Genomic DNA, 23,009 nt, shown 5'->3' on the forward strand with positions numbered 1-23,009 from the left:
AAGTCCAGGGTCCAGACGATGTCTGTCTTCCCTGTCGAAAGCTCAAACCGCGAGTAGTTTGCTTTGCTAGGTAGGGCCTCCTTGGCGCATTCCTGGCATCGAAGACGGCCAATCCTCAGGGCTGGGGCTCTGGAGGCTTCCTTAATCCACATCGACACACAGTCCCATCTCTTCTCATAACCTAGAGCGAGCACCACTGCCTTCGTCTCCCCACAAATAAGAGACGAGGGCAGAGTCAAAAGCAAGCGGCGGGCATGGAATCCTCCGCGCTCCCTGGCTCTCAACAACCAACTGGATCGGTTACCGGATGCTGGGCCAGGGGGCGGCCCGAGATCTCGGGGGTGGGGCGGGTTTCTGAGCGCGAGCTGCCCACCCTCGGGAGGCCCCACACTCCGGCAGGCCCGCGAGGAAGCCCCTCCTCCCGGGCGGAGACGGCTCCCAGGAGTGCCCGGAGGCCGCCGCCGCCGCCTGGCAGAATTTCTGTCGCTGCTGAGGCGCGGAGTATGGGGCTCTGATGGCCATGGACGGCTACAGGGGCTTTCTGGGGCTGCTGGTGTCGGCGCTGCTCGTCGGCTTCCTGTCCGTGCTCTTCACCCTCATCTGGGTCCTCCACTACCGGGAGGGACTCGGCTGGGACGGGACCGCGCTCGAGTTTAACTGGCACCCGGTGCTCGTGGTCACTGGCTTCGTCTTCATCCAGGGCATCGGTACTGGGCACCTCCTGGGAGGCAGCGGGGAGGGACGCGCCGGCCGGGCTCCCCGACCGATCCCAGCCGAGTGCGGCTGACGTGGGCGAGCGAGGGGGTGCGAGCGGGTGCGAGGGGGAGCTCGGCGAGCGCGGGGGGCCGGGGGCCGGGGCGCGGAGACGGCCGGGCGTGGCGGCGGGACGGAGCCGGCAGCCGCGGGCGCGCGGAGCCTGCCCCGGGCCGACGTGGGCGAGCGGGGAGGGGTGGCGCGGCGGCGGCGCGCGAGGCGCGGGCACCGCCACGAGATGCTTCGCGGGGGGCGGCTGGGCACGGCTGCGGCGGAGCGGGTGGCCCGGCGCGCCGGCCCCACTTGGTTAACTCTTTGCTGCGAGGGGGCGCGGGGCGCACGTGAGGCAGCCGCGTGACGCCAGAAAGCGGAGCGGAGGAGGGAGGCCGCAGTGCGGAGCGTCCCTGGCCCCGAAATTTGCCCCCCGTGGACGGAGCCTGCGCAATCAGGGGTGCCGAAACGCTCTTTAGGCGAGGCCTTCCTCTGAACTTTCTTCCCGGCTGCAGATTAGGAGAGGAAGGCGGAAAGGGTAGGGCGAGAATTGGTCTCCTGTTGCCCCATCCTCAGGCCTGAGTGAAGGTGGTCGGGGTGAGCGAAGCATCAGCTCTAGTCTCGCGTCTCCTAGAGCGTTCATTTCAGTCCAGCCCAGGAAGCTGCCAGGACTCAAAAGGGGGTTAGGGCTGCCCTGCCTTCACAGACTTGTGTTTGTGGCTTCCGACCAGCGAAAGTTCTCCCGCGGGGCTTCCTGTTGGGCGCTGGCCTTGAAGTGGGGCGGGAGCTGGCAGGTGGGGCTTGCGGCTGCCTGGCTCCCGGAGATGCTTGTGCTTGAGACATCCCTGGGGTTTGCTGTGTCCACGTTTGGCCCCACGAGAGTGCAGCTCCGGGCGTGTACTCACGCTCTGGGATGAGGCTAGCCCAGAGGGAGGGTTCAGTGGATGACATATTTCGTTTTTGTTTTTGTTTTGAGCTATAACTGACATACAACATGTTTCACGTGTATAACATGGTCATGTGTAAGATTATATGTGTGTGTCGTAGACTCTTAAGTCTAGAGTTCTCTTCTGGCCAGCAGAAGAGCAGACACAGGATGAAAGCAAGAGATGGCTCATGTCCAGGAAAAAGACAAGAGCCCCGAATAAGGGTCCTTGCCCCGTATTTATTCAGATCAGAAGGCTTGCAAACGTGATGGGCCTGCACAAAGAGACAAAGAAACTAGGAACTTTAACTTGGGGATGTGAGGGAAGAGCGGGGTTTTGAAGAAATACAGTTTTTCGGGTTTGGGGTTTGGGTCAATATAAAACAAAATCCGGGCACCGGGCAGATGGGTAGATGGTTGTTAACAGCAGACAGGAGGCGCAGTGCCTGTTTATCTTAGCTAGCCTAGGGGATGAGACAGACAGGGGGAATAGCTTCAGGGTGAATAAGGCACCTTTCTTTTTGTTAACCATCTCTGCTTCCGGCTGCTTTGCCTGCAGCACAGCAGTCCATAGTCCAGTTCACCAATTTACCTAACCTGGCCCTATTCTCCTGTGAAAGCAGCTTTTCTGCTATACTACTAAATTGGGGGTGCTTTCACCCTGAACATCTAATCTTGTTTATTTCCTATACCTATGTATCAGGCACCTTTGCACCGTTTCTGTCTCAGGCCTTTGCCTCTCCCTCTCTATTTTGGGGACTCTGCACCCCCTCTCTTTTGGGGTGTCTTTGCACCTCCCTACTCCTGGCACCTTTGTGCCTCCCTATTCTTGGGGTGTCTTTGCATTCCCCTATTCTTGGAGTGCCAATCTGGCTTACCCAAACTCAGGTGTGAGCATTTTATGACTTTGTATGTCATTATGCCTTGTTAACCCATTGGTGTAAGCTCGGGGGATTCCTAAGCTTATCCCCCACACATGTGATTTATAAATCGAAGTGGTCACCCCAGTAAGTCTCGTTAACTTCCAACAGCTCACGTAGCTACACATTTTTTTTTTCTTGTGATGAGAACTTTTAAGATGTACCCCCTGAGCAACCTTTAAGATCTACTTTCTTAGCAATGGCTCAAATATACAATATAATATTATTAATGTAGTCACTATGCTGTACCTTACATCCCCTGGACTTATTTTATAACGGGAAGTCAAGTTTTTTGACCGCCTTCACCCATTTCGCTTGTCCACCCCCCTCCTCCTTCAATCCATGGCAGTTTTTATTGTGGTTGTGTGTGGTATTGTGTGTGTGTGTGTGGTATTGTGTCCTGACAGTTTCCTTCCTCCGCTGTTTGGCTGGAGGAACCTCCAGCCAGTGGCGCAAGTGCCATTTCTTTGTAGGCACTTTTCGAAAAGTGAAGTAAAGGCCTTGCAGACAAAGTATTTAGAAGAAGGTAGAAAATGGTGAGCTGAGGTTATACCTCAGAAAATAATGGACAGACGGGGCGCCTGGGTGGCTCAGTCGGTTAAGCGGCCGACTTCAGCTCAGGTCATGATCTCGCGGTCCGTGGGTTCGAGCCCCGCGTCGGGCTCTGTGCTGACAGCTCAGACTTGGAGCCTATTTTGGATTCTGTGTCTCCCTCTTTCTCTGACCCTCCCGTGTTCATGCTCTCTCTGTCTCTCTCTCTGTCTCAAAAATAAATAAAATGTTAAAAAAAAATTTTTTTAAATAAAAAAGAAAATAATGGACAGAAGTGTAAAGGCTTCAGAAAGAGGTGCCACCGGCCAAAACCTCTAGCTCTGTCTCCAAGCGGGCTGCCTTTTCTCCAGCCGTATCTGGCTCTCCGAATCAAACAAGCTAACAGAAAAGCTCCGACCTCATTCCTGAAGAAAAGATTTTTGTTTCCATTTAAAGCTCGTGCTGCAGCCTTCAGCAGGTGTGGCCAGCATTCTCCCACTCTGGGATGTAGTGGCAGACAAGTTGCTAATGCTTCCCTTACCTGGGTTGTGACAGGCATGCGGGTGCGCCGGCCATTGGCCAGCCAAGTTATTTCGTTACATAAGTCCCAGTTATTTTGCCACTGACCTAAAACGAGAAAAACAGACTCAAGTCCCAAAGTCACTGTCATCAAAAACACTCTTTCCTTCGTGGTGGGGCCCTTCAGTTTGGCCAGAGCTGTGAACATCTCCTGTTTGCTCCAAATAGTGGCAACAGTCTCTTCATCTTTTCCAACCAGCCCTTCAGAGCAGCTCCTAATACCAGGAAACTTTCCAGAGTCTTCTCATAGTTGAGGGTAAGGGAAACACAGATGATATTAGCTGTTTCCTGACTTACGAGAGAGGAGACAGTCACCAAACAATCGCTGGCATTTATTGAATGTTTCCTGTATGCCCACTGAGTGCGTTCTTTCACAGTTATGTAAGAATAAACCAAGACACAAAGCAGTTAAGTACCTTACCCAGGGAGGTAGTATGTTTCCAGTGGCTCTATTTTCAAGGTTCATTTCTCTGCTTTTATGGCAATATGCTTATTTTCTGCAAAGTATTCTTAAGAGAAGCAAAAAAAGGTTCATCTCAAATACACTTTGAAATGGTTTATTCGTGTTAGAGTCCATTAGAGTTTTCCTAAAAGTTTAGTTTCTTGAAACTTCGGACTTTTCTTAATCTGTTCATACTGACTTTTGAGCAAAAACGTGTGAATGGATATTTTGGAAATGGTCATCTGTTGCTTTTATGCAAACCTTGTTTCCCCTAAGCTAAGTTACGGGCTTTGTATTAGTTTTGGAATGTTTGTTCTGTCAACATTCCCCATCCTGTTTACTATTTGGATTCCAGACTTGGAAAGCACTTTAATCAGATAATGTATTTCATTGACATAAACATAAGCTTTTTCATACATACAGGCACATGCGTTGTATAACTGAGTTCTTACGAATCTTGGTCACCCCACACTTGCTCCTATCCAGCAGGACAAGGGCTCTGGTTGCAGGGCCAGCGTTAAAGAGTTGGCTTTGTAAGCCAGGAGGGAAACACACGTTACAGACTAGCCATGTTAAAACAAACTTCTTTACTGTTTCAGTGAGGAAATATTTAGGTTTTGCTCTTTCAGATCCCTAGTAATGAACACAATGAAATGGAGTTTGTCTGTGATGCGCAAATATTTAGAGATGAGGAGGGGAAGGCTGAAATCCAGTTATTACTCTGAGCATAAAATGCCTTACAAATATAATACACGGACTGTAGACAACATGTAAAACCATTTGAGAACAAGTAAAGAGTCCTGTGAAGCACCTTTAAGAAGTAAGCTCTGGAGTAAGCACAAAAGTTACAAAATAAATGCCCGTGTGTGTGTGCGTGCGTGTGTGTGTGTGTGTGTGTGTGTGTGTGTGTTGCGGTGATGGGGGGAGGGGGGCGGGTACATGCATACCTAAACGCACATAGTCCAAATACATTTTGGGAAATCTATGTATTCTAAAATAGAATATAACAGACAATAGGACATCTAAAACTGAAATAAAATTTTAAACTAGTGGGAAACCTAGCGAACATGAATGAGGAAGAATTTCAAAGAGAACTTGAGAAGAGGCTTTGTACTTCTCTTAAAAGGAATGTTTCCCATGAAATAAGTACACTGCCAGGAAATCAGAGAAACAGCCCTTGAAAAGAAGGCCACAGAAAAGATTGAAACAAACCCTCTCAAAGTGGCAGTTGACCTTTTAAAAGGTTCAGCAGGGTGGAATATGTTATTTGGTAAAAGGTAGAAAATTCAAGTATATAAATTGGGTGAATAGAAGCCTCAGCAATTCTATACTCCTTCCCTTTCCACATGCAGAACTCTGCTTACTGTATAAACTGAAGGAAGAGAAATTGAATTGTATGGTGATCTCAAGTTGGCTTTGTGAGAGAATCTAACTACATTTAAGTAACATTTAAAAGACTAAGAAAAAGAAATTGAGTAGGCCTTAAATTAAGGCAGTTGGCATAGCCTAATAATGTATCTCAAAATGACCAAATCCAAGTCCACTTAAATATGATTTGAAAAGGCTCTTGGCGTAGCACCTGGCAAAGAAGATGGTGGAGAAAATGCCCCAGATACCTACTCTAAACCCAGCCTTGAGGACACTATTAATAATAATACCTACCAATTTTAGGGAAATGAGGGTTTTTACAAAGCATGAAGACACAATTCAAGGCAACCCAAAACGCATTTTTTGTTATAAATACATGCAGATCTCTTTGTAATGTAACTAATAAAAATGTTTTAGAAACGATTACTTTGCTCACTGTTGTATATCTGGCACCTAGAATAACAACTAGATCTGGCAACTGGTAGGCCAATAAATAGCAATTGAATGACTGAGTGATTCGTTCTGTAACAAAATGCAATTTTACTCATAATGATAATAATAACATCTAAAGTAAATGTGCTCTCCCTCCCCCCTCAGTGATTATCCTGTTCAGCCAGTTTGGCAGTACTGGTTTATTAGGGAAGAATGGGTGTCATATTATATTGGAAATGCATCTTTATTCTAAAGGCCTCAGGGTCATTAGAATGTTGCTAAGTACGACCTGTGCCTCCTCTTGCCAATCTAAAGACATCATCACTTCAGTTCTCCCCTTTTCCTTCTGCATCACTAAGTTTCTCCCCCCCCCCCCCATGGATTATTTCTAACATGTTACAATTTCTATCATCCTAAAAACAACCGTACCCTTAACCCCATCCTTCTGGATGTTCATTCAGTCATCCTGGATTCCTCTTTCCCTATCACACTTCTCACCCAGTCCTTCAGATAATTATATAGATGCCAAACTTAAAATACAGTATTACCCAGATTCTGACCATTGACTATTTTAGTTATTTATTCACTCATTGGCTTCTCCTACTAAAATGTAAGTTCTGTTGTCTGTTTTCCTCACTGCCGTATCCATGGTGTGTAGAACATTACCTAGCATGCAGTCAGAATTCAATAAATATTTACTAAATTAATGCAAGCTTGGGCAGTCCTCTAAACCAGGGGCCATACCTACAAGGATGGTTTATAAAGTAAATATGTGAAGTGGAATAGGTGTGTAGCACCCACGAGAATGTCTTTCTGTGTTCAACTAAACATTTAGACACACAAGACTGCCAAGATCACACTGGGCACCAGCCCACTTAGGAGGATGTAGGATAGGAACCAGAGCTTGCTAGCGTGACTGCATCGGGTATCCTTTTTCTTTTCTTTCTTTTTTTTTTTAAGTGATTTAAAAAAAAATACTTATCTTGAGAGGGAGAGAGAGAGGGAGAGATAGAGAATCCCAAACAGGCTCTGAACTGTCAGTACAGAGCCCAATGTGGGGCTCAATCCCACGAACCATGAGATCATGACCTGAGCGGAAAGCAAGAGTCTGATGCTTAACCAATGGAGCCACCCAGGTGCCCCAAACAGGCATCCTTTCTGCAGTGGTTCATGTAGCAACCATATATCCCCCCCATAAACTAGCCTCTCTGCAGGTGACAGTTTATTCACCAGGAGATGAGATCTACATTGGTGGGATCAGAGCTTTAGGTCTCCATGCCCCAAAGCAGCCAGTATCTCTTGCAATACTCTATAGATCTGGCTTGCAGTGTTCCTGCAGGGGATATATACTGAGTTGAACAGTGTCCCCCAAAAAGATATGTCCAAGTCATATTCTTAAGGACCTGTGGATGTGACCATAGTGTCTTTACAGAAGTAAAGTTATGGGTCTCAAGATGAGATCATCCTGATTTAGAGTGGGCCCTACATCCGATGACTTGTGTCCTCAGAAGGGAGAAGATTGGAGACACAGACACAGAGAGGGGAAGGCAATATGAAGATGGAGGCACAGATTGGAATGATGTGTCAACAAGCCAAGCAACACCATGAATTGCCAGCAGCCTCCAGAAGCTAGGAGAGAGGTATGGACTGGATTCTCCCTCAGAGCCTCCAGAAGGAACTAGTCCAGCCAACACCATGATTTTGGGCTTCTGGCCTTCAGAACGATGAGAGAATACATTTATTGTTACTGGAAGCCACTCAGTTTTTAGTAATTTGTTATGCTAGCCCTAGGAAAGCAACATAGGGTATAACAGTTATCATTGCACTCTGGGAAGCCCAGAGTTTGGCATTCTTATCACGTATTTATAGATTTTTCATTACTTTTCTCAGTCTAGACACAGTTTACCAATCAGAGGGTCATTTTATTGTGAGCAATGTTTCCTAATAACATTAGTGTGAAGCTACGTTATCTGTTAACTAAGACCATTAACGAAAGGTCAGATCCTCATACAGCTGAAGGGACATGCCTTCTGTGTGTGCATGTTGAGGGTGGAGGGAGGACTGTAAAGAACTGGAGAGTGTCTACTTTTGACAAAATAGGAAACCTCTTAGCTGCAGCAGATTGTGGCTCTATGGGGATGCCAGCCCCGAGTGGCTAGAGCTTCCCATTATCCAGGAGAATACAGATTTTAAAAAACTGGTTCAGTCTAAAAGTAAACCAGCCACAAAGCGAAAACGGAACCCCCCAAATATTGTGCTGATCAAACAAAACACATCCATGGACCAAATCCACTCCATACCTCCCAGTTTACAAGTGACTTTCTGTCTTGACTTTGTGGGATTTAAATTTTTCCCTTAAAAAGAATAATCTTCTCTGTTGAGAAAATAGACCAGAAATGTTTTTTTATAACGTTTTTTTTTTCTTCCAGGAGAAACTTTCTTAAAAGGTAAAAATAGGCTATGAAAGAACTGTACAGACTTTGGCTGTACTTTTCTAAGTTTGTTCATTCATCCAGTTTTCATATATCATCCTATTTAATTAGCATACATTTATTAAACACTTACTGCATGCCAGACACTGTGTAAAACAAATAAGTAAAATGTAGCCCTGTCTACAAGCTGTTCCCATTTAAGTTTGTTAGAGCTGAGTTACAGTTTTCTTCTAGAAAACCTGAGCCCTAGATATTTAGAGCTGGCTAAGATTTGACGTTCAGCTCCTAAGTTTAAAGATTGTCTGACTAGGGTCAAAGAGGTGATATCAGAGCCAGTACCATTTCTAATTTGTTACATAATATCGATGTGAAGCATAAGAAAATATAGCTTATGTTTCTACAATGCAGAGTTTCTGGGTATTTAAATATCTAGCAATTAATTGAATTTTTCTCTCTTCACACACTCTTCGATACCAGGTAGCCACCTGTGTGATGATTTCAGTCACTTTAAAGAGATGCTTCAGTGCCAAGATACTAAAACAAATCTACCAAATCATCCAAATCACTTCCTACATTTTGATTCTCTAAAGGTCGAGACGGTTTGAATACACAGGCATGTTCCAAAGCTCAGATTCTTTTCTTTTCTTTTCTTTTTTCTTTTCTTTTTTTTTTTTTTTTTTTTTTTTTTTTTTTTTTTTTGCAGTGGCAGGTAGATTTTTTTGGACTGGGACACACTGGGGACCCTCACCCATGGCAGGGAGTGGCGGTGAGGTTGAAGACAAAAGTCTGATGGTCACTTGTGGTAGAATGGCGAATTCTGGTTGAGCTGGATGAAGATGGAGCCGAGGGCCAGGCTGGCTGGTAGCTGCAAAGCCCGACTCTCCTGCCAGGTGCATCTGCACAGGGAGCTGGGCAGAGGCAAAGAGGGCAGGGGCTGGACGCAGAGCTTGGGGGTGCATGCGGTGCAGGGAGGAAGAGTCAGAAAATAAGTCCGTTGGTTAGTATGTTGCATCTGCTTTTGCAAGGGCTTTTGTCAGGCCAGGTCACCACCAGGCTGGAGGAACCCTATCTGGGTGGGCTGATGGTGGCTGTGCACTGCACAGGGCTGTGGCCATGACAGGTACCGCAGTGCCGGAAACGCGGAACGTGTTCTGAGCGCAGCCTAGGGCTGGCTAAGGGGGTCCACAGCGAGGTGGGCGGTCCCATAAGCACGGCCTTGGTATTGGCCGACCTCTGCGGTCCCTGCGAAAGCTGCTGCTGAGCCCGCCTCCTGCAGGGTTGTAAGTACCTGGGGTGGGAACATCTGTTTGGCCCTGCCAGCAGCCACTAAGAGGGTGCCTGGGCGACTGTGCCCTCCGGGGCTCTTCTGCATGCTAAGGAGGGGAGCTCCTGTGTGAACAGTCAGGCTCTGCTGTTGCGCAGCTGACGTCAGCCTGGTCAGGTCACTGTGCTCCCTAAGCCTCCGTTTCTCACCCTCAGGTAAAACTTTCTTGAGCTGTAGGAAAAGCTGGTGCTTCTCTTCCTGTAGGGCCCCAAGCTTCTCCTGCAACTTCAGGATTTGTTCCTTGTTCTCCTCTAGCGACATTCTCTCTGCCTGTAAGGGTTAAATTGTAGTGTAGGGCTAACGCTTAGCTTGAAAAATAACAGCTTTGTGTTGACACTGAAGGTTAAGAGATAACAGCCTTGCTTTGTTCTTGTAAACTATGCCTCATACTCTTGTAAATTAGGCTTCACCAATTAAGGAAACAAAAGTTCAAAGAAAAGAGCATCAGAGGCAGGGTCAAGGAGATCCACTGGTTGCAACTTGGAGGCAGAAAGTCTAAAATAAACACCTCATTAGGCAACTGTTTCTAACTCATCTGGAAACTGTTTCTTTGTTCTGTTCCCAGGTGATGATAAAACGATGTGATCGGTTATAGAAACTCTGTACCCCGGCTGTTTGGGGCCGCACTCTTATCAAGAGTGTTGGTCCCGATCCGTCGGCCTTGCCTCTCATTGTAATAAACTTTGTTGTGACTGTCACTGGTGCCCGTAGCATTCTGTTTCAGGAGTCGTGTGGATGCCACATGCCGTGTCCTTTTTCTCCCTTCTCCCTGCTCTTCCTTCATCTTCTGTTCCATTGTCTTGTCCACCTCTTCTTACTCCGCTGGCCGCTTGCGCTCCCGCTCCATTTTGTGTGCTGGTGCAACGCCCGGGCCACGACGTTGGAAAGCTTGGGGCGCTCCAGGAGCACAGGCGTGGTGCTTTTGAGGACGCTTGGGCCGGGGGCGCCCGGCTCTGCCACTGACTGCCAGACCTCGAACTGGGCCTACCCGGAGGCGGGCGCCCAGGCGGGGGGGGGGGGGGGTGTTGCGCCGGGGCAGCCCAGGCGGAAGCCCGCCGGTCAGTCCGCGGCCAGCCACCGCAGCCCGGGTCACGTGCCCGCCCCCCCCCCCCCCCCCCCCCCCCCCCCGCCTGTCCAGCCTGGGGTGCTCCGGCTAGCGCAGCTCTAGCGGGCCGGGGTTCCAGGCATTCGTGCTTCAAAGTTCAGGTTCTCTTTGACAGCTACCGTAGGAATCTTTCCAAGAAGATTATTTTAAAGGATTCTCTGCATTTACATTTAAACTGGAGATCTTTGCATAGAGTATGGTACATTCTTGGGTGCATGGGGAAATTAGTAAATCCTGCTCTGAGCATATACCAAGGATATCAAAATAATACCTCATTCAAAGGGTTAAGGAAAGTGTAACGCATACGCCATATTTAAATAGAATTTGTAAGTGTTTTAAAATTCCACTGTACTTCAAACAATTACTCCTATTTTATTTGGGGGTTCATTTATTAAAATTTTTTTTCGACGTTTATTTATTTTTGGGACAGAGAGAGACAGAGCATGAGCGGGGGAGGGGCAGAGATAGAGAGGGAGACACAGAATCGGAAACAGGCTCCAGGCTCCGAGCCATCAGCCCAGAGCCTGACGCGGGGCTTGAACTCACTGACCACGAGATCGTGACCTGGCTGAAATCGGACGCTTAACCGACTGCGCCACCCAGGTACCCCTATTTGGGGGTTCATTTAAAGCATATGTCAAGCTGTTAAGTGGGCCCAGGTGTAGACTACCTTTTACTTGCTTGAAAGGACCACTTGGTCTTACACTTGGATCAGCAGTACAGGTTGTCTTGAGTTTTTGATTTGTGCATTTTCAAAGAGTATCTGCTCATTTGCTGGGAAATAATGAATTACTGTACTTTTTAATTTTTTTATTTTTAAGTGTTTATTTATTTTTGAGAGAGAGAGAGCACACGTTGGGGAGGGGCAGAGGGAGACACAGAATCTGAAGCAGGCTCCAGGCTCTGAGCTGCCAGCACAAAGCCAGATGTGGGGCTTGAACCCACATACTGTGAGATCATGACCTGAGCCCAAGACAGATGGGTAACTGACTGAGTCACCCAGGCGCCCCTACTGTACTTTAAAAAATTTATTTATTCAACAAACACTTAATGAAGTCCTACTATGTACCAGACTGTGTCCTAACTGCTGAGATATGACACTGAACAAAGTAGACACGCCCCTACCTTCATGAATCACAAGACTGAAACACGGAAGAACTAGAGTCAAATTGTTTTCTGTTTGGGGACATTTCTCCCTCCAAGTGCCTCTCTCTTCACATATGCTTTGACAGATCTAAAATTTGTATTGCCTATAGATAGTTTATGGATGGAAAGCTGGTGTCAAACCAGAGATTACATCTTAGAGAATGTATATTTTCACACATTCCTGCATTGATCATGCAGCTAGGAGCTGAGAAATTTTCTAATTAAATTCAGTTCAAGTTACTATATTTTCGCCTTCATTTGTCCGAGAAATAATTATACACAGGTGTTGATTTCCTTTTCCCTTTCCTTCTTTGCCTTCTTTTCTCTTTTCTTTCTTCTTTCTTCCTGGTGTGTTCCACTACCAATCATTCTTCTTCTGAAGAAGATTTAAAATGTATTTCTCACATATATACGTGTTCATGTTTCCCTTCGTTTTCTGCGAGGATATGGTCTTGCCAACTCAGGCCTCTTAACAGAAAACCCTTGTTTCAGTTGCAAGTAGCCGTTTGATGCCGTTTCCCCTCCTCATGGGCTTATGAGACGTTTTTCTTCCTTCTCACTGAACCTCAGGAATGGTGTCTAGGTAAATGCCAAGCCAAAAAAGCAAGAAATATTTAAATTCCGCTCTCTAGGCAGTTTTTATAGCTGTTGAGAGTAGCTTCTTGTTTAAGAAATGTGGTTTGCTTTGTTAAGATTGCCCTTTTCTCTGGGAGTCCACCGTATTTTTGTTATTTATACATCTTTAAAAACATGTAAACACTTTATGCAAATGTAACATTTTGCAGTTATCCTTCATTTATCTAAAGAACACTCTGAATGATAGTCAACTATTTATATTTGGCAGAATTTCCACATACCCAGGAGAGGCAGAAACTCCAGGCCTCCCTCACATGAGAGCCCCCTCCAGTTTCCGCGGGCTGCCGACTTAGTGGCTGAGATTAATTCGCTATTGGGTTTGTGAACTTACAAAAATATTGTTTTAACTTGAAAAATAGTAAGAATTCTTTCAGTCATACGGAAAGTAACATAACATCCCCATGTATCCATCACCCTGATTTAACAGAGGTTCTGATTTTTGTCAACATAAAAAGGTATAAATTAGAACTCAAGGGTGGTAGGAAGAAAAGATTATACAGGATGATGGAAGAGGGTAAGCACCCTAACCTAAGCAAGAAACTAAAAGAGGAGATTGAAGAACTCTAAACTAGACCCAGGGGCTGAAACATCGTAACTGCCTGGGCTCATGCGGATGGGAGGGAAGCACCTCTCCAGCTCTAGAAGCCCCTTAGGATTTTCTCCACTGGTAATAGGACAGTATGTTTTATTGGTAACCCCAAATCATCAATAAAAGATTACATTGTGTCCATTCATGCTACTGCTAGAGAAGGAAAGCTTGTGTGCAACCAGTCTGAAAGCATTTGAGTAAATGTGCAAGGTTCAAAAATCCAGTTTTAACACTCAAGGAGCAAAGATTTTAGTTTTGCAGGAAATTCAACACATTCCTCTATGATGCCTGTAGTATTTAGAAGAATAAAAATTCTTCACTGAACATTTTTTTTTAGGCAAGTGTTTTATTGAAGAACCACACACATGCAGAGAAGTACCTAAATCATAAGTTACATGTTTTTATAACATGAACACACTCACGTACCTAGATGGTGAAACAACATCCCAGGCACCCAAGAATCTTCCTGGTAACCATCGTAACTTCTCTCGGTCATGATAATTACTCCTGAGTTCTAATATCAGAGGTTAGTTTTGATTTTGGAAATTTTTAACACAACAGGATCCAGATCAGGGAGAAAAAGCTGTTGTGATTTATTGTTCATAATTTGCTTTTCAAGCAAACATAGTCCACGTATTTCCTTTTCATACATAGATGTTCAAGTTCCCTCATCTAAGATAAGGGCAGTGCCTGGATGATAGGATGATGATGATAGCAACAATAATAATTATTTTTAAAATGTGAATTGAGATTAAGCAAGCTACTTAACATCTCTCTGCCTTAGCTTTCTCCTCTGTATAATGGTAATAGTAATCATACCTTCTTCACAGAGTTGAGGTAAAAATTATGATGTAAACATATAGAGCACTTAGCATGGTGTGTAAGGGTTCAGTTGTGTATGTGTGTGTGTGTGTGTGTGTGTAAGTAATAAATCATGTTAACCCAGAAGAGGGTGAGATGTATTATTAGATTTTCATATTATCCACATTTTTATTTTACTAATGCCTGATCACACAGATTGCAAAACGCTCCACTGTGTGGATGAAAGGTCACAAAGTCATGGGTAAAGAGACATTTGCTTTCCTTGAAAACTTGAGAATCATATATGTTTCATATGATTTATATGAAAACTTGAGAATCACATGTACATAGGGATATGTATATCCACTAATTCCAAGGAGAAGAAGCATAAGGAGGGGAAACCATGTGTCTGAGTTGACTTCAGTTTGACTTCTAGACTTTGATCAGCCTGAAGAAAGTATCTTACATTTATTTAAAAAAACACGCAAAAGTCACACACACAAATAAAATTAGCGAAATCTGAATTAGGTCAGTGGATTATATTGATGTCTGTTTTTTAGTCGTGATGTTGTACTATGGTTATGTAGGATGTTACCATTGGTAATATCAGATGTTATCAGCTGTGTGAGGAGTAGATGGGATCTGTCTGTATTATTTCTTACAACTTGCATGTAAATCTACAATTATCTCAAAATAAGAGTTAAAAATCATACTTATGGAGCTACATGCTTTGAGCCCAGGGCTGTTCTAGGCTCAGGATACAAGGAGAAACAGCAAAATGCACTCCCTCCTTCAGAGAGGATGAAGTAAGGATGAGAAGGGACATTGAGATAGATTTTAAAAGTACAGTTGACTCTTGAACAACACGGGTTTCAACTGTGCAGGTCCACTTACGGGTGGATTTTTTTTTTTTGGATAAACACACGACAGTACTGTAAATGTATTGTCCTTATGATTTTCTTAACATTTTCTTTTCTCTAGCTTACTTCCTTCTAAGAATACAGTATATAATGCATATACAAAATATGTGTTAATCAACTGTTTATGTTATCAGTAAGGTTTCCAGTGAACAGTAGGCTATTAGTAGTGAGGTTTCGGGGGAGTCAAAAGTTATATGTGGATTTTCAACTTAGTTGGGGTCATTGCCCCTAAGGTTGTTTAAGGGTCAACTGGTATACCTGGCTGCACTAAATGGCTTGAAAAGATTCATTGAATATAGAAATGATTATCCAAAAAGTCTCCATGTCCTCGAGGAAATATAATCGATCAACATTTATAAGGTATCCATATATGCACTAAAATTAGTAAGTAGCAATCCTTCAGAGTTTGGACTAGATAAAAAGAAGACTGTCTTAATGGTGAGGGCTGTCAAGTGTTAAGGAATGGAACCAAAGAATACGAAGATTGACATCTTTTGCTGTAGGCTTTAAAGAGGCTGAACCCACATCTGTCTTTGTAGGTTTATGCCTTTGTGACTGAGAATGGACTAGATAATGCCATAAATTTCCGTGATCCTATGAAGTTCTATATATTTAAATTATAAACGTCTGTAGTGGGAATATGCTTTTTTTTTTTTTTTTTTTTTTCCGTGCTGGAACTAAGCGATATACACTGCTGTTATAATGGAATCCACCTTCCAGAGGAAGTATTCTTCAGACTTTATCCACCTGTCATACATTTTCAGACCTCTAAAGTTTTCCTGACATGGACTGGAGGGGTGAGAATGAGGGTGGGTAGGGGCAGGATATTGTCTTCAGAACAAAAATTGCATGCTGCTTAACATGGCTATGTAATCTATTGCTTAAACCAGCACATTTAAAAAAGATGCTATTCAAAAATGTTTTTGTTGAAGTTTAATCTACGTGCAGAAAAATGTACATATGGTGTATAGCTTGGTGAAATCTTCCCTCCGTGAACACCTATGTAACCAGCATTCAGACTGAGAAACAGAACATTAGCAGAAAGCTAGAAATCTCTTGCATGTTCCTTTTCAGTTACTATACCACTTCCTCACAAGGGTAACCATTATCCTGACTTTTCTTATTGCAGAGATGAGTTTTGCCTGTTTTTATAGTTCGTATAAATTGAATCCATACAGTCTATAACTGTTTATGTCTGGTTTCTTGGCACCCACATTATAGGTTGATCCATATCATTGGGTGATGTTCTAGTTATAGATCATTCTCTTTGCTGTGTATTATTCCATGATGTAAATATATCACAGTTTATTTATTCATTCTGTTAATGATGGGCATTTGGGGAGTTTCTAGTTTGGGGCCACTACAAATAGTGATGCTAATAATATTCTAGTGCATGTCTTTTGGTGAACATATGTACATATTCCTTTGGAGCATATACCCAGGAGTAGAATTGCTGGATCATAAGTTATGCATAAGTTTAGCTTGAGTGAATACTGCTAGTTTGCCAGAGTGTTTGTTCCCATTTAAACTCCCATCAGCAGAACATGAGAGCTGTGATTGCTTTACATCCTCTGCAATACTTGGCATTTTTCATGTTTAGCCATTCAGATATGTGGTAGACATATTCTCATTTGATTTTAATTTGCATTTCTCTGTTGACTAGTGAAGTTGACATCTTTCTTATGTTTATCTATATTTGGATATACCTTTCTGTAAAATATGTGGATATACTCTTTTGTTCGGTTAAATCTTTGTGCATATATATATATATATATATATATAATCCTTAGTCTGTCTTTTCTTATCAAACTATGACTATATGAGGAAACCAGGTCATAAGATTAATAATTTGGTTTTGGATGTGTTGAGTTTGAGATATTTGGAGGCACCTCTATAGAGATGTAAAGAAGCTGTTGGATTTTGTGGGTCTGGAGGTAAGAAGAAAGTTCTGGGCTTAAGGGGTTCCTGGGTGGCTCAGTTGGTTAAGCGTCTGACTCTTGATCTCAGCTCAGGTGTTGATCTCGGCATTGTGAGTTCAAGCCCCATGTTGGCCTCCATGCTGGGCATGGAGCCTACTTTAAAAAGGTATGAACTGGAGATGAGAATTTGGGAGTCCCTGCCATGTAGGTAGCATCTCAGTGAAGGAGTGAATGAGATCACCCACAGAGAGTGTAGAGGGAGGAAAAAGTCTTAGAATTGACCCTGAGAGCCACCAGAGTTTGTTCATAAGTCAGAAATAAAGAAGATGATGGCAAAAGAGCCCAAGAATGAACCCCTGAGAGGCAGGGAAGAGGGGAGAAGCAGAAGCCAGGTGAAAAGGGTTTCATGGAAGGGAGTGTTCGGCGCGTCAAACTGTTCAACTTGTGTTAATTAAAAACAACAATGCCACGTTCTGTCCCCTTTTGCTTCTTTCTAGCCATCATCGTATACAGACTGCCATGGACCTGGAAATGCAGCAAGCTCCTGATGAAATCCATCCATGCAGGTTTACACGCTGTTGCTGCCATTCTTGCAATTATCTCTCTGGTGGCTGTTTTTGATTTCCACAATGCCAAGAATATCCCCAACATGTACAGTCTACACAGCTGGGTCGGACTGACGGTCGTCATACTCTACATCTTACAGGTCAATGTCTCAGTGTATTTGTAAGCATGATATGAAAAGCAAAACAGTTCAGATACTGTAGATGTTTTCTACACATTCATATCTCTTGGAAATAATCTTCTCATTCCCTTTAGGCCTGTTCCATTTTGTTTCCATTGTAAGTATTCTTCCCTGAAGGGCCACCAGAACTGCAGAATTCAGTCTTTAAGCTTGAGCATGAGATTTAAAAAAAATTTTTTTAATGTTCATTTATTTTTGGAAGAGAGAGAGAGAGAGAGCACGAGCTGGGGAGGAGCAGAGAGAGAGGGAGACACAGAATCCGAAACAGGCTCCAGGCTCTGAGCTGTCAGCACAGAGCCCAATGCGGGGCTCGAACTCACAAACTGTGAGATCATGACCTGAGCTGAAGCTGGACACTCAACCAACTGAGCTATCCAGGCACCCTGAGCATGAGATTTTAAATATGGACATATCTATGTAGGGAAATTACTATCTCCATAACACCTAGACTGCCATTATCTGGACTTCAAGTTCCATGTGCTGAATAAACAAGAATAGGCAAGATTTCTTTCCCATATTCCTCTATCATTTTTCTTTTCTTTTTTGTTTTATAAAATTTTATTTTCGGGGCGCCTGGGTGGCGCAGTCGGTTAAGCGTCCGACTTCAGCCAGGTCACGATCTCGCGGTCCGTGAGTTCGAGCCCCGCGTCGGGCTCTGGGCTGATGGCTCAGAGCCTGGAGCCTGTTTCCGATTCTGTGTCTCCCTCTCTCTCTGCCCCTCGCCCATTCATGCTCTGTCTCTCTCTGTCCCAAAAATAAATAAATCCTTTAAAAAAAAAAAAATTTTTATTTTCATGTTTATTTACTTTTGAGAGAGCGTGTGCACACATGAGCAGAGGAGGGACAGAGAAAGAATTAGAGGATCCAAAGTGAGCTCCATGCTATCAGCATGGAGCCCAGTGCAGGGCTCGAACTCACAAACTGTGAGATCATGACCTGAGCGAAAGTTGGGCGCTTAACCAACTGAGCCACCCAGGCACCCCTCCTTTTTTTTTTTTTTTTAAGTTTATTTATTTATTTATTTATGAGAGTGAAAGAGAGAGAGGGAGAGGGGGTAGAGAGAGAAATGGAGAGAGAGAATCTCAAGCAGGCTCCACATTGTCAGCACAGAACCTGATGCCGGACTCATGACCTGAACCAAAATCAAGAGTCGGGTGCTTAACTGACTGAGCCAGCCAGGTGCCCCTGTCATTTCTTTTTCCTAACTTTATGAGTGAAGACATGAATTTTACTTCTTTGTTAGATTTTGAAGGCTCAGTGATTAGTTTAGTTTTCCCCTGTCTTTTCTTCACTTATTAAAAACACATACATTTGAGAGCAGTGTATATGAACAAAAGTTAATGGAGTGTGATAAGGATTTGGCTATTCTAGGACACTAAAGTAAAAGGTGAATTTTTAAAATCTTTTTGGTGGTAACCATTTTGTTGAAAAATCTTTGTGAACTACGGCAATTCACTTCCCTTCCTTAGGACAGTATATAGCCAGCTATCTAATTGGGATATCAATGTGAACTTCACTTTTCTGTGAATATAGGAGAAGTAAGAAACTGAAATGAATAAAAAATAGAAGAAATTATAATGAAATGAAAAGCTGGTTCTTTAAAGAAAATAAAATAAAAGAGATAAACCATTGCAAACCTGAGAAAAAACAAAATACACAACCTTCAGAATAAGAAAAAAATTAATCATAGATACAGATATTATTTTAAAATTAGGACAGATTGTTAAATTTTAATATATCATAATATACTTAAAAATCTTTAAGAAATAAGGATTTTTTTCTTGCCAAATATAGACTACCAGATTTGACCCAAGACGAATTAGAAAACCTAAACAGGATTGGGGCACCTGGGTGGCTCAGTCGGTTGAGCGTCCGACTTCGGCTCAGGTCATGATCTCATGGTTCATGAGTTAGGGCCCCGCGTCGGACTCTGTGCTGACAGCTCAGAGCCTGGAGCCTGCTTCAGATTCTGTGTCTCCCTCTCTCTCTCTGCCCCTTTCCCGCTCACACTCTGTCTCTGTCCCTCTCTCAAAAATAAGTAAACATAAAAAAAAAAAAAAAAAAAAAAAACTAAACAGGACAATAAAATATTAGATGAAATTGGTAAGATCTTTTGAAATCTATCTCTAAAAAAGGCACTGGTCCAGACTGTTTTGTATCTTTGACTTTCTAGGAACGGATACTTTAAACTTTTCTAGCACACTGGGAGAAAACAAACTCCTCTTAGATGTGGAGCCACTGTGTACTACATCTTGACATCTAAGATGGCGGCCCCGATGATAAACACCTTTACTAACATCCAACAGCAAACACCAGCTTACAGTGTGAAATATTGAAGACATTTCCATTACATTCATAAGATATTGGTGCTTGCTACCTTTGTCATTCAAATTTATTTTAGAGGTTTTAGCTACAAGATAATGAAAAAATCTGTGTAAGTAATAGAGAATTTGTGACTTTTTTTCAGTTTGCAGAAACAAATACATAGAATGTATGTCTAATAACCCAGAGATGGTTAGAGTAATGAGTATTTGGGAAGGTGCGTGGATCTAAGATAGCCACGCAGGGGCACCTGGGTGGCTCAGTCGGTTAAGCATCCAACTTCGGCTCAGGTCATGATCCGACAGTTTGTGGGTTCGAGCCCCACATCAGGCTCTGTGCTGACAGCTCGGAGCCTGGAGCCTGCTTTGGATTCTACGTCTCCCTCTTTCTCTGCCCCTCCCCCCCTCAAAAATAAATAAACAGTTAAAAATACTAAAAAAAAAAGAAGATAGCCATGCATAATTCAATAACTTTTGCGTAAACTAGAAATAACCACTTAGAATAAGAAGTAGAATTCATTTATAATGTGAATATAAAATTATAAAATATGTAGGAATAAATTGAACAATGAAAGTATAAAATCTATATGTAGAATATGTAAAATACTATAAAATTTTATTGAAAAACAGAAAACATGGTATAATTAGAGAGATACCATGTTACTAAAAGAGAACAATTAATATAGAAATATCTTTCCCTCGGGGCGCCTGGGTGGCGCAGTTGGTTAAGCGTCCGACTTCAGCCAGGTCACGATCTCGCGGTCCATGAGTTCGAGCCCCGCGTCAGGCTCTGGGCTGATGGCTTGGAGCCTGGAGCCTGTTTCCGATTCTGTGTCTCCCTCTCTCTCTGCCCCTCCCCTGTTCATGCTCTGTCTCTCTCTGTCCCAAAAATAAATAAAAAAACGTTGAAAAAAAAATTAAAAAAAAAAAAAGAAATATCTTTCCCTCTTCAACTATATTTATGTGTAATATAATTCTCATTTTAAGCCCAATAGTAGTTTTAAACTTGCAGAGCAAATATCCAAGGATAATCAAACAAATGTTGAAAAAGAGGTGAAGGGAGACCTGCCTTCAAAACAAGCTATTAATACAAGAGTAAACAAAATATAGTCATGGAAAGAACAGAGAGGACAGACACAGTCCAAGTAGTACACGATTTTTTTTTCTTCGGCACTTTGGTATTTCAATTTAGTGGAGAAAGAATGCTTATTTAATAAATGTTACCATCATAATTTGTTATCCATTTGGAAGAGACCAAACAAACAAGCGAAAGGACTCTGTATATAACACAAAGGAAAAAAGATTCCTAAAAACCCAATGAGAAGAGAAAAAGACAATTAAGAAGCAAACAATCTATATAATCTGAAGTTGGGGAGTCCACAGGTTGACAAGAAATCCAGAAGTCATAAAGGAAAAAAAAGACATATTTGATTATATAAAAAATTTTTTTAAAGTATATGGAGGGGGGCACCTGGGTGGCTCAGTTAGTTAAGCGTCCAACTCTTGATTTCGGCTCAGGTAATGATCTCACTATTTGTGAGATCGAGCCCCACATCTGGCTCTGTGCTGACAGCGTGGAGCCCGCTTGGGATTCTCTCTCTCCCTCTGTCTCTGCCCCTCCCCTGCTCATCCTCTCTCTCTCTCTCAAAATAAATAAGTAAGCATTAAAAAAAGAAAAAAAAATTTTAATAACAAATTATGTGGGGCAAAACATACCAAAGTCAACAGAAACTGCACAAAGGGATATGGGGATAGTCATGTCATATATTAAGGCTTAATGTGTTTAATATGTAATTTAAAAAAACGCCTAAAAATTAATGACAAAAAAGGCAACCTCACAGAAAAATAAACAGAAGATTTGAACAGGCAGGTCACAGAAGAAACACTTAAATCACCAATCAACATATAAAATGTCCAACCTCACTAAGAAGCTAGGGAAATAGAAAATAAAACAACAATAAAATGTCATTTTCCCCCACAAGACTAACAGGACAACAGTGGTGATGTTCCTTGCTGCCAAGGGTGTGAGTGGTCAAAGGTGCTCTCCACTTTTGCTTTTCCACTAGTGACAGGAAAATGCGTTGTCACCAAATTTTAGGGAAGTAGTGTGTTAATATCTACTAAATTAAAAAATATATATATGCTTACCCTTTAACCTAGCAATCCCACATTTGGAGAGAGTGGAAATAAAATACTGTAACGTAAGGAACTCTAAAAAGGATTTTTTTTTAAATATTTATTTTTGAGAGAGAGAGGCAGTGAGAGAGAGAGGGAGAGAGCATGAGCAGGGGATGGGCAGAGAGAGAGGGAGACACAGACTTCAAAGCCGGCTCCGGGCTCTGAGCTGTCAGCACAGAGCCCGACGTGGGGCCAGAACTATGAGATCATGACCTGAGCTGAATTTGGATGTCCAACCAACTGAGCCACCCAGGTGCCCCTAAAAAGGATTTTTAGCGCAACATTGTTTATGCAAGCAGGAAACCAGAAGCCACTAAATATCCCTCAATAGGGAATGGTTAAATAATTTTTGGTAAATCCATGGTGGATATCACACAGCCATTACAAGGAATGTAGCCATGTGTACTGACCAAGAGTGAAATCATGATATATTCTTCAGTATAAAAAATACTGGAGAATAAGTAATATGTTTAGTAAAACGTCATTTAAAATAAAAAAGGAAAGAGAAAAAAAGCATGTATGTGTTTATGTGTAAAGAAAGGTATGGGAGAATACACCAACCCACTGCCACATTGTGGGAGTGGGTGGGATTGGTTTGGGGGCTTATTAAATTTTTAAATGTGTCTTGTTTGACTTGCTTGAACCTGTGGCTCTTTTGTTTCAAATACAAGTAAGTCATATGTTATATACAAAGCATATATACATAATTTTTAAAACCAAACAAGCAGACAGGTGTCCCCTCACCACAGATTGTGAATACTCACGTTGTGCTTGGTGCCTGTGGTTGTTCAGCAACCAGGTGAACAGTTTCTTATCAGGAAAAGTTGACGACCTTCCAACTTTATTCCTTTGCTGCATAAAAGCTATTTTCAAGTTACTTGCATTGCTTCTCCATACAAGTGACAGAACAGATCACCCAGATGTGCTCAGGGAGAAATTAAGTGAAAGCACA

General features: G+C 43.0%; 1 protein-coding gene and 1 pseudogene across 1 annotated transcript in view; one reads left to right on the top strand and one right to left on the bottom strand.

Annotated features, from left to right (window-relative positions):
- Positions 1-392: 392 nt before the first annotated feature.
- The window catches only part of CYBRD1 (cytochrome b reductase 1), a 35,654-nt gene continuing 13,037 nt past the window's right edge, over positions 393-23,009 (top strand). The window contains exons 1-2 of the mRNA XM_025934956.2: positions 393-707; positions 17,311-17,519. Coding sequence (XP_025790741.1) covers positions 515-707; positions 17,311-17,519 — 402 coding nt within the window. The 5' untranslated portion in view covers positions 393-514. The remainder of the gene's footprint in view (positions 708-17,310; positions 17,520-23,009) is intronic.
- LOC112872276 (G protein pathway suppressor 2 pseudogene) lies at positions 9,084-11,106 on the bottom strand (annotated as a pseudogene).

The sequence above is a fragment of the Puma concolor genome, chromosome C1 (genome assembly GCF_028749965.1).
Source record: "Puma concolor isolate L17-30 chromosome C1, mPumCon1.1.hap2, whole genome shotgun sequence".
NCBI lineage: Eukaryota > Metazoa > Chordata > Mammalia > Carnivora > Felidae > Puma > Puma concolor.